Genomic DNA, 14,053 nt, shown 5'->3' with positions numbered 1-14,053 from the left:
AATATTCTATTTTTTCAGGGTGATAACGTAAGCATCACGTGCCTAGCGGGCGCTGGTCGCGTCCACGGTGTACTTGGATTCAGTTGGGCGCGGGAGCGGACGCTGCTGCCACTTGCTCCAGGGAGAGAGGTCTGGGAGGATCTGTACCCAGCTGGCAGTGTGCTCAAACTGTATAATGTTCAGGTAATGTTACATAAAGTCTTAGATACGATAAGATAAGTTTAGTAGAGTTATTCGACTTTGGCGGTATCATCGTACCGACCGCTATCTTTTCATAGTAGTGTTAGGATTGCTATGTGGGTTGAAAGTTGTGAAAGTTAAAATTTTTTTGTGGCGTAACTTAGTCCTCAAAATTAGCTACTGTCTATTTGAAGCAAGCCAATCCTATTTGTAGTTAATTATAGATGACCATTAATTGCATTTATAAGTAGGTATATATTACCATTTCTATTTTTTGATATTTCTATTTTATAAAGAAAAAATGTATTAAAATGAACTGAAATGAAACAAAAACCATCAAGTACCTACATAAATGTAATTATTATAAACATCATAAGTGTAAATTTATAAAATTTATTTTTCCTATAAAAATATACTTAAAATGACTTTTAATAAGTGTAACTGTTGCACATTTAACGTTAAACAATACGTAACATAAATATTTTCAAAATTCAATCTCCAGAAATCAGGCGAGTTCCGTTGTCAAGTGACATCCGTGGCGGGGGCGAACGCGAAGGGCGTGACGATGTGGGCGCTGGGCGCGAAGGACGAGGCGTGCGCGCCGGAGCCGTCGCACGGGCTGCGCTGGCCGCGCACCGCGCCCGGCGCGCACGCGGCCGCGTCCTGCCCGCCCGGACACGTCGGGGAAACTACTAGGTATAGTATTTATATAGGCTCCTTTATTAACTCGTCTGATCTTTCAAACAAATCATTTCGTCGTTAGATACAAGCAGAGGTGCGATTTATTTGAAATACTTCTATTTAAAATGCAAATACAAAATGCAAAATAGCTATTTTGTATTTTGCATTTAAATGTCTGTTGTCATTTTGTATTCTCTCGAGATGTATTTTGCATTTTTAACATTCCCTTCAAAATACTTTGTGATTCAGCTTATCCTACAATAAAAAAAGTATTTTAAAAATACAACACATTCTTACCAAGTTCAGCACCAGTAGAAAGACTTTTTTCGTACGGTGGGATGATTATCAAACCTTACAGGAGAAAAATGAGTGAATGATGTATTGGAACAACTGTTATTGTTAAAAATCGTAATAAATAAAAAAATATGTTTTTTTCACATTTTAACAATCCAATTGTTATTGATAAAAAAGTGTAATAATAATAAAATAAGAACAATGAACCGAAATAAATGGCAACACAATTCACAAAATGGAACCATGGCAATCTTTTCGTTAGTCTCGTTTTTTTTACAATATTTTAAGTCAGTATTAACTATTATTATTGTTAATAACAAAGCAAAACTATTGATACGCGTACTGATAATCGAATATGACCAAAATGTCATGCATACGGTGCCATTTGGCTCGGTATTGTATCTCTATTCTATTTTTCATGATAAATACCTAAAGTAAATAAAAATATCATTCGATTTTGTTTAAAGGTATTTTGTTTTGAAAATACCTATTTTGCATTTAGCATTTCAAATACAAAACGCAAAACTATTTGGTATTTTGCGTTTGAAATAGTTAATCTTAAAAGTATTTTGTAGTTTATATTTAAGTGCTTTTTTAAAACCATTTTGTACATCTCTGGCTACAAGTTAATAAATGTGAAGAAAAAAATATTGATCTTTATTTTATAAAAAAGGCGGTGACATATGGATGTAAAATTTAGTTGTTTCTATTATACGAGTAATTGATAAGGAATTATTACAAAAAGTCGGGTTTTTTATTTACATTTTTACTGATGTGTATTGCATATTTCCTACATAATATATCAGTATATTAAAATTCTGAAATATTTTTTTCATTTGACGTCTAGAGAATATTTCTACCATTGTAATACTCATGTGTTACAGGTTTTGCGAACCCAAAACTACTCAGCATGGTGTGAAATGGCGATTGCCGGATTTCTCTGGATGTGTAGCAGATTCCTTACGGGATATTTATGAAAAGGTAAATTATCTTTCATGGTTATGATAAGCACCACAACACAAAGGTTGTGTTAAGCCTGCCTCTGGTCATTTATGTTGAAAAAAATATTATGACGTCACTTAACAAATGATTATAGTTGAAAAGCGCTTTGTTTAAAAAATGTATTTTAAAGATAATTAAATTAATAAATTAAAAATAAATATAAATAAATGTAAATAAATGTACGGAAAAATAAAATAAATACAGTAAAATTAAATAAAATAAATACAGCTAATAAATTAAAAATTTTAGTCGTAATTAATATTGTAACAGCAAATACGCTAATAACATAATTCAATATTTATGTTATCGGGATTCTAATTTCAGTTCACAAAAGTATCCTACGGCTATTCCTGGGAGAATATATCCGACATAGCGCACGAGTACGGAGGGATCCTGCGGTCCTTACCCGCTCATCCCGGGGAAGGGGCCTTGCCCTTAAAGCACACGAGGGATATGCTCCACCACCTGCTCTCGGCGGCTGGACAGCCACGGGATAGGATGGAGAGTATTGAGCATCTGTTGAAGATATACGACACGTTGCTGAAACATCCCGATACGTTTCTGGATGAAGAGGTGGGTTCTGTTATTGGAATTTGTTGAAATTGCTAATAGAAATTTTAATTGTGTGCTGTATGATGTATAAATTACAGTGACTCAGTCTACCGTATTTATATATCGATAGAAAGAGAATGTTCTCGAAAACCAAATTCCTCCTACCCTTCTTGTTTTTTCCTTTCACAATTAAAAACGTAGTTAGGCATTCAGTTCACACGTTATAAAGTAATTAACTAATTACACTTGACTGCTGTAAAACGCACAGAAACAAAGTATATAACCATACCAAACCAAATTGTTGCATATTTATATCCACAATTACAATTGCAGAAAATTTACGAACTCCAAAACGCAGTGGCAGACACGGCCGCGATGAGGAGCAACGTAGACCTCCACTACGCACAGTTCACAGTGAAGAGCAAGCCGGTGAGGGACGACAACGCGGCGCACTTCAAATTTGTTCATCACTCCACGACGCACGAGTGGCTGCTGACGTCAGCGGGCGTGGAACTGGTCGGCAGGAATGGGAACGCGACCATAGTGGCTGTACAGTACCATGATCTTGCTGCGAGGTTGCCGTCGTTGAGGCGGTCTATTGAGTTCAAGTAAGTTTTTCTGTTTTCCGTAAGGGAAAGGTAACACTTAGAAGTAATCATTTAATGGATACAGAACAAAAGTAAGGATTTTTCGTCTGGAACTTTATAGTTCTTCTGGTTATCGAGAAGGCCAACAAGACCGAAAATTATAGTGGTATTAGGCCATAGTTATTAAACTATGATTCTTAAAAAATATTAGTTAATATCTTTTTACTACACTAATAAATTCAAGATTAAACATTATATACGATATCCAAAAAACATGTCAAAGTATGAGGTTGCAACAACGCAAGCGTTTTTCTAGATTAGATAATAATGTGTCTAAGCAATAGAACTTTTTTTTTATATTAAACATATTATTATAAACGCAATTTTACGTTATATTTAACTTTTGTAGTTTAAGTTATCATTAAATTTATTGTTGACTTTTAGTTCATTAGTTGAGCCGCTGACAACTACTGCCATTGGAGCCATTTTATTTCGTTTAATAACACTTTTTCTTAGGACGGTTTTTTCGAAAGATGCCTTGAAATAAATAATAGTCTACCCATTATTGTGCCACTGCTGAAAACGGGTCTCCTCTCAGAGCGAGAGGGTATAAAATAGCACACTTCACATACCTTAGAGAACTGTTTCAGAGAACTCTGAGGTGTGTAATTTTCCTACACCGTCAAAGCAAGTAATAATTAATTCACACTCAGCATTGAAACGCTAGATTTACCTTTATTTATTTTATTTTCCCCATATTTATTTACTATTTATATCTTATATTACTTTTATCCCGTATTTATTTGTTTGTTTTTTTCTTTTATTTACTGTGTCGCTCGTCGTGTAGCCAGTCAACTTCCAGGGGCGGGCGCGAGATGGAGTACATGCTGGCCTCGCAGCAGGTGCAGGTGTTCGCCAGCGGCATCGACGTGGACACGACCTTACAGCACACTGTCACACTTCTGTTTACACATGTGAAAAATTATAGCGCTGTTGGTAAGTGGATTAGAATTCGGAACTGATAATTCGAATATAAAATATATACACAGACATATAAAATATTTAAAGATTTTTCTGATGTACATAAAAAACAACAAGTTAAATAAAAAACTGGCATTGTGGACTTAATAAGTCCCTTTAATACTTATTAATTTTGTATTTTTCTTTATTTATTTATTTTCTCGTTCTTCGAGTAGGATGTTACTTAGGTACCGGTAACTTAGGAATAAGATCAAAATTTATTCGTATATGCTTTACATGCCAAATAAGGCCAAGTGTCTAAAGAAATTACCTAATCTATGTACTAACACAAAACACTTCTAAGCAAGGAAAATTATTATATTATTTACTGATAATGTAGCACTAAAAATTAAAAATTTCTCATATACATTTCACTCTCTTTCTCTTTTTCCCAGCCTCAAAACTAGCGTGCGGTCTTCGTACTCCAGCTGAGCCTAGGACGTGGAGCACCAAGGCCTGTGAAGTGAAGGTTCCGGAGGCCACGCATGTCGCGTGCCGGTGTAAGGGCCTGGGCACGTACGCACTCTTCACTGTCGCTAGATCCACGCTTGTAAGTAGTTTAACCTTATTACTAGGTAAATAGTCGATAATACATGTAAGTTTATTTAAGACGGATAAATGCTATAATGTAGAATTCGTGTAATGAAATGGAATTGAAGAATTAATGGAACGGTAATGTTGCAAGTTTGAGTGGCTGACAAGTACATTTTATTTTTAATACATAATGAGTATTGAGTACCTACTGACGATCGAAGTTCTTTGGGTAGTACAGATTTTTTTGGGTAGGGCTAGAAATTATTTAGTTATTTAGTTACTGCTTTTTTACTATAGTTTGATTCATAATTAGGTGTCCAAAATGTAAACAAACAAATGTCACTGTCAAAATTAACACGAAACAAAACCTTTAACAAACTCAACAAAAAACTAAAACTTTACAATTATTCACAATTTAACAAACGCGCTATGAAAACGATAATACATTCGAGTTCAATTGAAATTACGAAAATGAATAACATCAGCTACGAAACTTAAAAATGACGGCACAAGAAAAGTTCTGGGTTCCGATTGTGTTACCATTATCACATTTTAATTTTCTACCATAAACCTTATTATTACTGTATGGAACGAAATTGAGGTAATATAAATGTTAGAAAATGTGAATTGATCTTAATTTTTTTAGATTATTATTTTAGTATTGTTGTTATAATTTAATATTGTCAAAAATAAGAAACTACCATTTGAAACGTATTTTCTTGATAGGTCAACACCTTTGTTTACATTTTGGACACCTAATTATGAATCAGACTATAAGTAGTTATTTTTGTGTCATTTAGAAAACTTTGAAATACTTTTCAAGATTAACCTTCATATTTTCAGACAGATGCAGAGAAAGATTTAAGAGGTGTGGTCAAGATCACAGTCGGGTTGGGCGGCGCGATGTGTTTAGTGGCAGCCGCTCTGCAACTCCTGGGGCTGGTTCCCGGAAGGAAAGCTAGGCTGCCCGTTCTGTTAAAAGCAGCCACTGCTGGTACTAACTCTGCTGCTGTGCTTACACTACTTGAGTGTGATACGAGACAGGTTAGAATCTATATAACAATTTTAGTAATACTTTTGTATCCGTTTTTGATATTTCTCTTATACTTTATGAATCTGTAAAGATGTGTATGTTGCTTAATTAAATTGGTTTCCACGTATTGAATATGATTCCTCGCAGAAAATATTTTCTGTCGTGTCATACGATATCGCACGTGAAGCAATTCAATACTGTACATATCAGTTCACAAAATCACATTACAATATACCACAATATAACCTATGGTGTATTGCGTAAGGTGTAGGTATATTACACCATGTTACAACACGTCAACTCAGCATGTCACACTATGTTGCACCATACCAAATACGATGCATAGTAATGTATCGTATTTGGTATGTGGGTAGTAACCCAACAACACTATAAAACAACCACAATACAGCGTAATTTTCTGTGCCTACCATGAGTGAAAGTCAAAAAAAAACTAAAAAAGGAAACCAAAGACCCAATACGAGATAGAACATTTTGAAGGTGGTAGAACCCTTTGTGGTTCAACTCCGGCAGCACCACCGCCACACCTATTTCTACCTAATAACAGCAGTGTTAGGCGCCGCTTTGTTCCGATTTGAAGGGTGTGGTAAGGGAGACAGACTTTTCCGAGGCGTTCTAGCTTAGTCCTCAGGGGTAGCGGTGCATCTGTGGCCGACCTCGGGTAGGAATATCTAATCCTATCTGAGGTTGATTACAGATGTCCATGGGCGGCAGTAGCCACTTACCATCAGGTGGACTGCATGCTCGTCTGCTACTCTTATATTATAAATAAATACATAAAGATTGTTGTGTTATGTTGTGTGCAGGAGGAGGCGTGTCCGGGCGCGCTGGGCTGGGTGTGCGCGGCGTGCTGGTGCGCGGGCTGCGCGGCGCTGTGCGCGCAGCCGCTGCTGCTGCAGGCCGAGCTGGCCGGCCGCGCGCAGCGGGTGCCCTCCGTCGGCCTGCTCGCTGGTAACTATTACAATTTAATGCCTTACGTTACGATAACATTGTTAACATATTAGTAGCACAAATACTAACGGACACGATGAGTATGTCATAATACATTTCAAAGTTATACACGTATTAAATATATTTATAACTTCTTATAACAGTAAAGGAAATAATCGTGACGAAACGTGCGTACCTAAAAATCTATAAAAAAATAGTGTCTATTGTACTTATGTACTTACCAATCCAAACTTAATCAGCGCTGTGGACCTCTCATGCGGAAGAGACACGCGGGCTCGGCACTGAAAAAGTAATGAGTTCACAATACTATTCACATCTACAGACTAGTAATCATTCGTAACAAACATAGGTACGAGATCCCATAATATCTACCAACTGACTGCCATCTTTGCTGTTAAATCTCTGCCATGTTCGATATGGAAATATACAAAAGAGGCATTGTTTTCCAATAACATTTGAAACAATATTCATAAGAGACAAAAGTAATACTAGTTAGATTTAATAAGTTCAACGTAATCACTATATGCATATCGTATATTCATTACAGGTGTATGCACACTATCCTGGCTAACAGCACGGCTATGGGGTGGAGCGCCATTACAGCTAGGAGCAGCGGCCCAGGCAGTCTGCGCGGCGGGTTGCGCGCTGTTAGCTTTGCTCGGGCTCGCGCTGGCGCTGTGTGCCGCACTACGCCTGCGCACGATAACGCATAAGGTTCCCGCTGAACGACGAACTTATTTACGAGACAGGTATTTTTACCCTTGTACCAGCTTGTTGTAATTATTTTATAGTTTTTTATTTTTGTGTGCAATAAAGAATGTTTGTATTGTATTGTATTTTAATAATAATAAATTATAGTTATAACTCCTCTCCAACGTGAAAATATCCAAATTTATAATATTGATGGTCTCATTTCTTTATGTCTAAGTCTAGTCACACTAAGCAAAATCAATTGATAGACAAGTTAAAAAGCCGTTATGGCCAATTTTTTTTCTAAATAAAAAATTAAATTTACTTTGTACTTACTCGCTTTTAAACAGACTTCAAAAAAGGATGTTTTGTGTTCGACCACTATGTATGTATGTATGTCTTATCCAATTTCAATGGGTTTCTGGTAAATTGAAAGGATGTTTTACAAGACAGGCTTTAGTTAAATCTGCGCCAAACTGCTAGGCCGCTCTGAATATAGAAACGCGTCGCAACAGCAAATTGTACATATTAGCGGGATGAAGACAGCGCGGCACCCTCCGGCACCCACCCGCTGCCCGCTCTCGCCCACGGATAAATAGCTACGTTAGCGGGCTCTTCCGTTAAAGAGTATAAGCTAACTAAACCTGCGCGCACCAACTTCAGAGCGGTCTAAGTATATAATGCATTCGATTTTTTTGTAATTCAAATAAATTATATACAAGTAAACCCTTGTTTACAGACGGCGCGTGGTCCGCCACACGCTGGTACTCGTGGTGACGACGTCAGCGACGCAGGCCGCGGGAGTTGCGTACGCGCAGCCCGGCGAGCGGCAACTCGCGCACGTGGCGGCGCTGGCGACGGCCGCGCTCGCTAATGTATGTTGTATACAATTTTTACGATAGGATAATATGTATAAAACAATACATTCGTATTTTTCCTTTTTTCACAAATTTAAAATATCAGGTAGAGATAGATAGTCAATTTGTATGTATTCTTACTTTAGTACTTCTAGCATACTTGAAAAAAGGAGGTTCTGCACACAACAAACGTAGCTAACGTTTGTTTGTAAGGGCGCGATTTCCTTAAAAACTACTAATACGATTTTACTAAAGTTTTCATATTTGAAAGTATATTTTGGAAGGAAAGTTTTGGTATATAATACGTAAAGAAATTTTAGCTTATTTTTTTGTGTTATTGTACCCACAATATGTTTCCAGGGTATTGCAATGCTGGTTTGCTACGTAATCCGCGACGAAGAGTGTCTGCGATCAGCTCGAAGAGTGCTCTCTTTACCTTCAAGTCGAGACTGGCAGGACTCCGCCGCAGGAGACACTTCACTTAGCTGTGAGTTTACGTTATTTTAATGCACAGGTTTTCTGACAAAATGAACTATTATTATTCGCTGCGCTGGTCAAACACGAATTGGTAGTCTTCAGACTTTGGTTCAACTCCCGTTGTACCAGTTCACTTATTTCTGCTTAATAACAACGGTACACTTAATAACACTTTGAAGGGCGTGGTAAGGGAGGCCTACTTATTCGAGGAATTCCAACTTAGTTCTCAAGCGTAGCAAAGCGTCTGTTGCGAAAGTCAGGCAGGAATTAACATATCTGGGGTTGATTGCAGATGTCCATGGGCGACAGGAGCCACTATCGTTTGCATACTCGTTTGCCACTTTAATGTAGTATATTTTTTTTAATTCCCAGTGTACATAAAAGGCGGCGGCGAGGTGGAGAGCCGGGGCGGCGCGGGCTCGGCGTCGCCCGCGTCGTACTGGCGCGCCGCCCCGCTCGAGAGCCCCCGGATGCACAGGTGCGACCTAACCGAGTAGTGTAGGTAATTTCACTTTTGGTTTGTTTTTTATTTTTATTTTTTTGTTTAGATTTTTGTAGTTTTGTAAGGTGATAAACGCATGGTTAGACGGAAGTACACCATCCGACATTACACCTATTTAGCGTTAAATTACTATAGTCCGCGCCAAATTGCTAGTCCGCTCTGAAGTTGTTGCGAGCAGGTGTAGTCGATTGGCGACGTGATTCATTTCTATATTCAGAACGGACTAGCAGATTTACGCGGACTATACCTATTTATGTAGCGTGACAGCAGTTTTGTGTCAGGGTGGAAGAAGGTGCCGGCTAACTTACATATGAGTCCTCTTAAGTGCTAACGCATCTCAGATCAGCTTTAAGTAAAATACTTGTCCTTTAAGAAGTTGATTATAGTTGACCATGGGTGGTTATTTAGTTTTACGCATGAAATATTTAATAAATAAGTATTTTTTTCTTAGCTCCCAGATACTCCTAGACTTACTGGTTTAAGGTCCCTTATCTGTCGATAACAACCGTAGCTAATTTCGGCACCAAACGATCAATTTTTCCAGAAGACAATCAACGCCCGACAGCCGAGCGGACATAGTCCGTTGCGTCGAATACAAGGATGCCATACTGAGCCCCCACTACGACCACCACGTCACCACCCACGCAGTCTGCGACCTCATCCCCCACGTGCCCGCGCAGCCAGAGTACATGGCGAGGGTGTGCCTCGAGCTAGGAGTCCTAAACAACCCTCCTCCCAGAGAATCCCCAGCCCTCCTCACTTGTTCCGTCGACTTCGAGCCCTACGACAAGAGACTCGACGCGTCCAAGGAAGCGTGCTCGATTTGCGTCCAATCCAACCCGGACTTATCCAAAATCACGTCCCCACCAATCAAGAGCTGCTTGAAAAAGACCAACAAAGAATTCACTTCGAGCACATCGTTGCCGTCCATGGAAGTCGCCAAGGAAGAAACAAAATCAAAGTCGGATATAGAACAAGTTAATAGAGAGTGGAATAAAGCATATGACTCACCAGAAACGGACAAAATGCTACACAAAATATCCCACGATCTGGATTTTCTCTTAAATAGGACTCAGGAGAGTAAAAACGCGACTGTAGACCAAATAGAAGAAGCTCCCACCTAGGAGTAACCGCCTAGCTCTAAGCCATGGAAACAGGGGTGCAACATGCCAAACGTTAGATAATGTGTAAATAATAGAACATTTTATACTATCTTGTATATCGTAGTGTATCAAAGATCTGTGAATAATGTTTGTACATTTTTTTGTCCTTAATATAACGTAGTTATAAGTACACGATAATTGAGTATCGGACAGTATTTTAAATTGCCCACCGTGTAATAATACCGATAAATGTTGGTTTAATTGGTTTAGAAAATTAGCTGTCTTTTATCATTATTCTATTGTTTTATATTCGCAATGTCTAAGGGTAACTACAAAAGTAAAAAATAACATGTTTGCGTCTTGTTTACCAAGATTCGATTTTATCCCAACTTTCTTTAAAATCTACTTCTTACTCTTTTCATAAACTCTTCACTTTCCTTTCATGTAAATCCAATTGCTGTCAAACTAAATATATTCATTCTTCATAGCAAATATGTAATTTTTTTATGCAAATTCTCTCTTTTTTCTATATTATTAATTAATTTCATTAGAACTATATAATTAGGATATATTTTTTAGATCTAAAGGATTCCATACTCAATTATCGATAAGCAAAATGTTTTATTAAAATGAACAATTATAAAAATAAAAACAATGTTACCATTATTATAACATAATAATTCCTAGTCAAATAGTGTAACATATTATACAGTGCAATAGACCGTAGTATTGCCAGAATGTGATAATTACTCCCACAAATATATTTACGCATTGTTAAAAACATTTTAATCAAAGACAATTTAGGATAGTTGAAGATTTTTATATCTGTATAAGTTTTAAATCACTAACATAATAATAATACTTAATACATTTTCTTTTTATAATTTTTTTTAACATAACTAATCCAATATGTATATAAAATATTTTATATATCGTTACTTTTAATGTTTTTACTCTTTCACAAGATTTTTAAATAATGTATCACAGAACCAGAATGGTTCTTGTTAATCACTTGTTCAGAACGCTACTGTGATAGCTTTTAAAAATTAATAATTTTATTTTTAAATACTTTAGTCACAGACGATGTCACAGGTCTTGGTGTCTTTATAATAATACCTCATAACATAGATTGTTACATCAAATCAAACCGAATACCAACATTTTTAAATTGTCGTCATAAAGTGAAAAAGAGGCTATTATAGAAACTCAACACACATTGCGCTCAATGCCGTCATAAAATCGAATAATTCTCTGACAGATCAACAATGCCTAAAAATAATTCTATACATATATGGCCTGCAAGATCTGTGACGTTGTATAGTAAATTGTATTTATTTGTAAATTTGAGTTGTGTAAGAATTAATTTGTAGGCATTATTTATCTCCATTATATTTTAAAAAAAAATGCAGTAAAATGATAAGTAAAAATCATATACCTCGACGTCTGCAGGGTACCTACCTAACTCCACGATAGAGGATGTTTCGTGTTTAACTCATTGAATCCCGATGAGTAGATAGCCATACCATGACCAAGGTTTTTGAGAAATAGTATTCAAATATAGTATATCAAACGATCGTGCAGTCCATCTGATGGTGTATAAACAAAAAAAATGATATCCTTCGTGAGGTCGACCATAGTGGTATTGCTATCGACATTGAATACTCAAGTTTCTCCAGTACCAAACTCGTGAAACAAGAATAAGGTAACATTTGACACTACTGCTATGGAGCAAAAATAGGTAATTGGAATTGCCACATGGTTTTGTGCAAATGTTTTTATCTTTCTAAATATTGTTTTAAAATATATATCACCTTTACTTGTCATTTTATGTTTAAAGAGTGTAATAGTCTAACGGTTTTATAGAAAGTACATACTGTTAAAACTACATATTTTGCGGCTCGTTAACAACTTAATTAAAATATGAAAAAGTTTATTAAAATAAGCAATAATATTGTGTACCAACTGTCATTAGATAAATCAATAAAAGTAAAATATAAAACAGTTATATAATTATTTGATCGGATAAAATATAAGTTTGAAACGCCATTTGTGAGGCTTTTCACACTTATTTCCTTTAATTTTTAGTACAAAGTTACCCTTAGATTTATTTTAGGTAAATCAATTTCACACGTAGGTACATAATATTTTTACGTTCATTATACAGGGTGTCCCGTAAGTACCACGACAAACTTGGGGAGAACATAGGTGAGGGTCTGACCTCTCTGGGAAAAAAAAATTACCTTAATAAAAGTGTCACCGTTTTTGCACTATCAATTGTTTTAGATTTTTTGAGAAATTCAGCCCTCTTCATCTTCTTTCGTTAATTGCGTGTACAAATTTGGTGATGCAGTGTTTATTTTTTCTGTTAAATACTATCAGATAGTTGGTCCATCATCAGATTAGTTCCAAGACATCATATTATGGTATTGTCATTCAAATTACATACATGTACGAAGTTTCACTTCGAAACGACACTTCAAAGTAGGTAAAAATTGACTTAATAAATTGTATTACTTTGTTTGCTAGTTAGTTACTAAATTGTTTTTTTTACAAATGAAGAATGATATTTTTAAGTGTGTTACTAGGTAATAATGTGATTTAGTACTGTCTGACACGTTGTGAGTCGGTAGAAACCGTAATTTAAATAAAAAGTCGATCATTACGTTTTAGTTGGTTTCAGTCCCTTTCATGCAAAAACGGTCTTAACTTTTTTTCTTCAACTTTAAAGAAAAAGTGTGGTAACTTTTTGAAATCTCTATTAACTGGACATATTTTTTTGCGCAATGTACACTTATAGTCCAGTACATTTTTTTTTCACCGCGACGAGTCAAAGTTGAGGGAAAAATAGTAAAAAAATTAAAATCTAAAAATATCCCTATTTTTTTTCATACTTCCTTTACATCTTTTAACCAATTTACATTTCAATATGATAGACCAATTATCTGATAGTATTTAACAGAAAAAATAAACACTGCATCACCAAATTTGTACACGCAGTTAACGAAAGAAGATGAAGAGGGCTGAATTTCTCAAAAAATCTAAAACAATTGATAGTGCAAAAACGGTGACACTTTTACTAAGGTAATTTTTTTTTCCCAGAGAGGTCAGACCCTCACCTATGTTCTCCCCAAGTTTGTCGTGGTACTTACGGGACACCCTGTATAATATCATGTTAATGTAAATACGTAACCGTCTGTAAATATGTTTAAGATAATTCTGAACGAATTATATTTTACGTTAAATCGAGTACAATATATTTTTATTTACAATAAATTTTTTACTATTTAATTTTTATAGTTTTATTTTTTCAATGTTCCTAAGTATATCTACTATATTAACAAACTATGATCATAACCTATTTCTTGTGTGACAAGCTGATGAAATTTTATAAAAACTAAGTCTTAGAATGTTTACCGTCAAAGGCTATCCTACTAATAACTCTTTTTGATTTATCGCGAAAGACAGCCACGCTGCTATGAATGACTTCGGAAAGTAGATCCATGATTAAACTTATTTTTAAAAATTAACTTAACTCGTTAAAAATTAACTTCACTTAACATAACAATTTATCG

At 35.9% G+C, this 14,053-nt stretch overlaps 1 protein-coding gene across 4 annotated transcripts in view; it reads left to right on the top strand.

The window, feature by feature from the left end:
- LOC140742702 (uncharacterized) overlaps positions 1-11,552 on the top strand; it is a 556,758-nt gene extending 545,206 nt beyond the window's left edge. Inside the window, exons 12-25 of one of the 4 annotated variants that reach the window (XM_073073668.1) lie at positions 19-183; positions 683-876; positions 2,040-2,136; positions 2,482-2,730; positions 3,043-3,317; positions 4,159-4,292; positions 4,712-4,866; positions 5,694-5,894; positions 6,708-6,852; positions 7,400-7,601; positions 8,282-8,417; positions 8,760-8,886; positions 9,249-9,354; positions 9,923-11,552. In XM_073073668.1, the coding sequence (XP_072929769.1) occupies positions 19-183; positions 683-876; positions 2,040-2,136; positions 2,482-2,730; positions 3,043-3,317; positions 4,159-4,292; positions 4,712-4,866; positions 5,694-5,894; positions 6,708-6,852; positions 7,400-7,601; positions 8,282-8,417; positions 8,760-8,886; positions 9,249-9,354; positions 9,923-10,502 (2,766 nt within the window). In that variant the 3' untranslated portion in view covers positions 10,503-11,552. Of the gene's footprint in view, positions 1-18; positions 184-682; positions 877-2,039; positions 2,137-2,481; positions 2,731-3,042; positions 3,318-4,143; positions 4,293-4,711; positions 4,867-5,693; positions 5,895-6,707; positions 6,853-7,399; positions 7,602-8,281; positions 8,418-8,759; positions 8,887-9,248; positions 9,379-9,922 lie in introns of all 4 variants that reach the window. The other 3 variants (XM_073073667.1, XM_073073669.1, XM_073073670.1) reach the window with 3 other exon arrangements.
- Positions 11,553-14,053: the final 2,501 nt, after the last annotated feature.

This window comes from Epargyreus clarus, unplaced genomic scaffold (assembly GCF_041222505.1).
Source record: "Epargyreus clarus isolate Ecla_fem2 unplaced genomic scaffold, WU_Ecla_fem_2.2 ptg000006l, whole genome shotgun sequence".
NCBI classification, from domain to species: Eukaryota; Metazoa; Arthropoda; class Insecta; order Lepidoptera; family Hesperiidae; genus Epargyreus; species Epargyreus clarus.
This window is presented reverse-complemented; position numbering and strand designations above follow the sequence as displayed.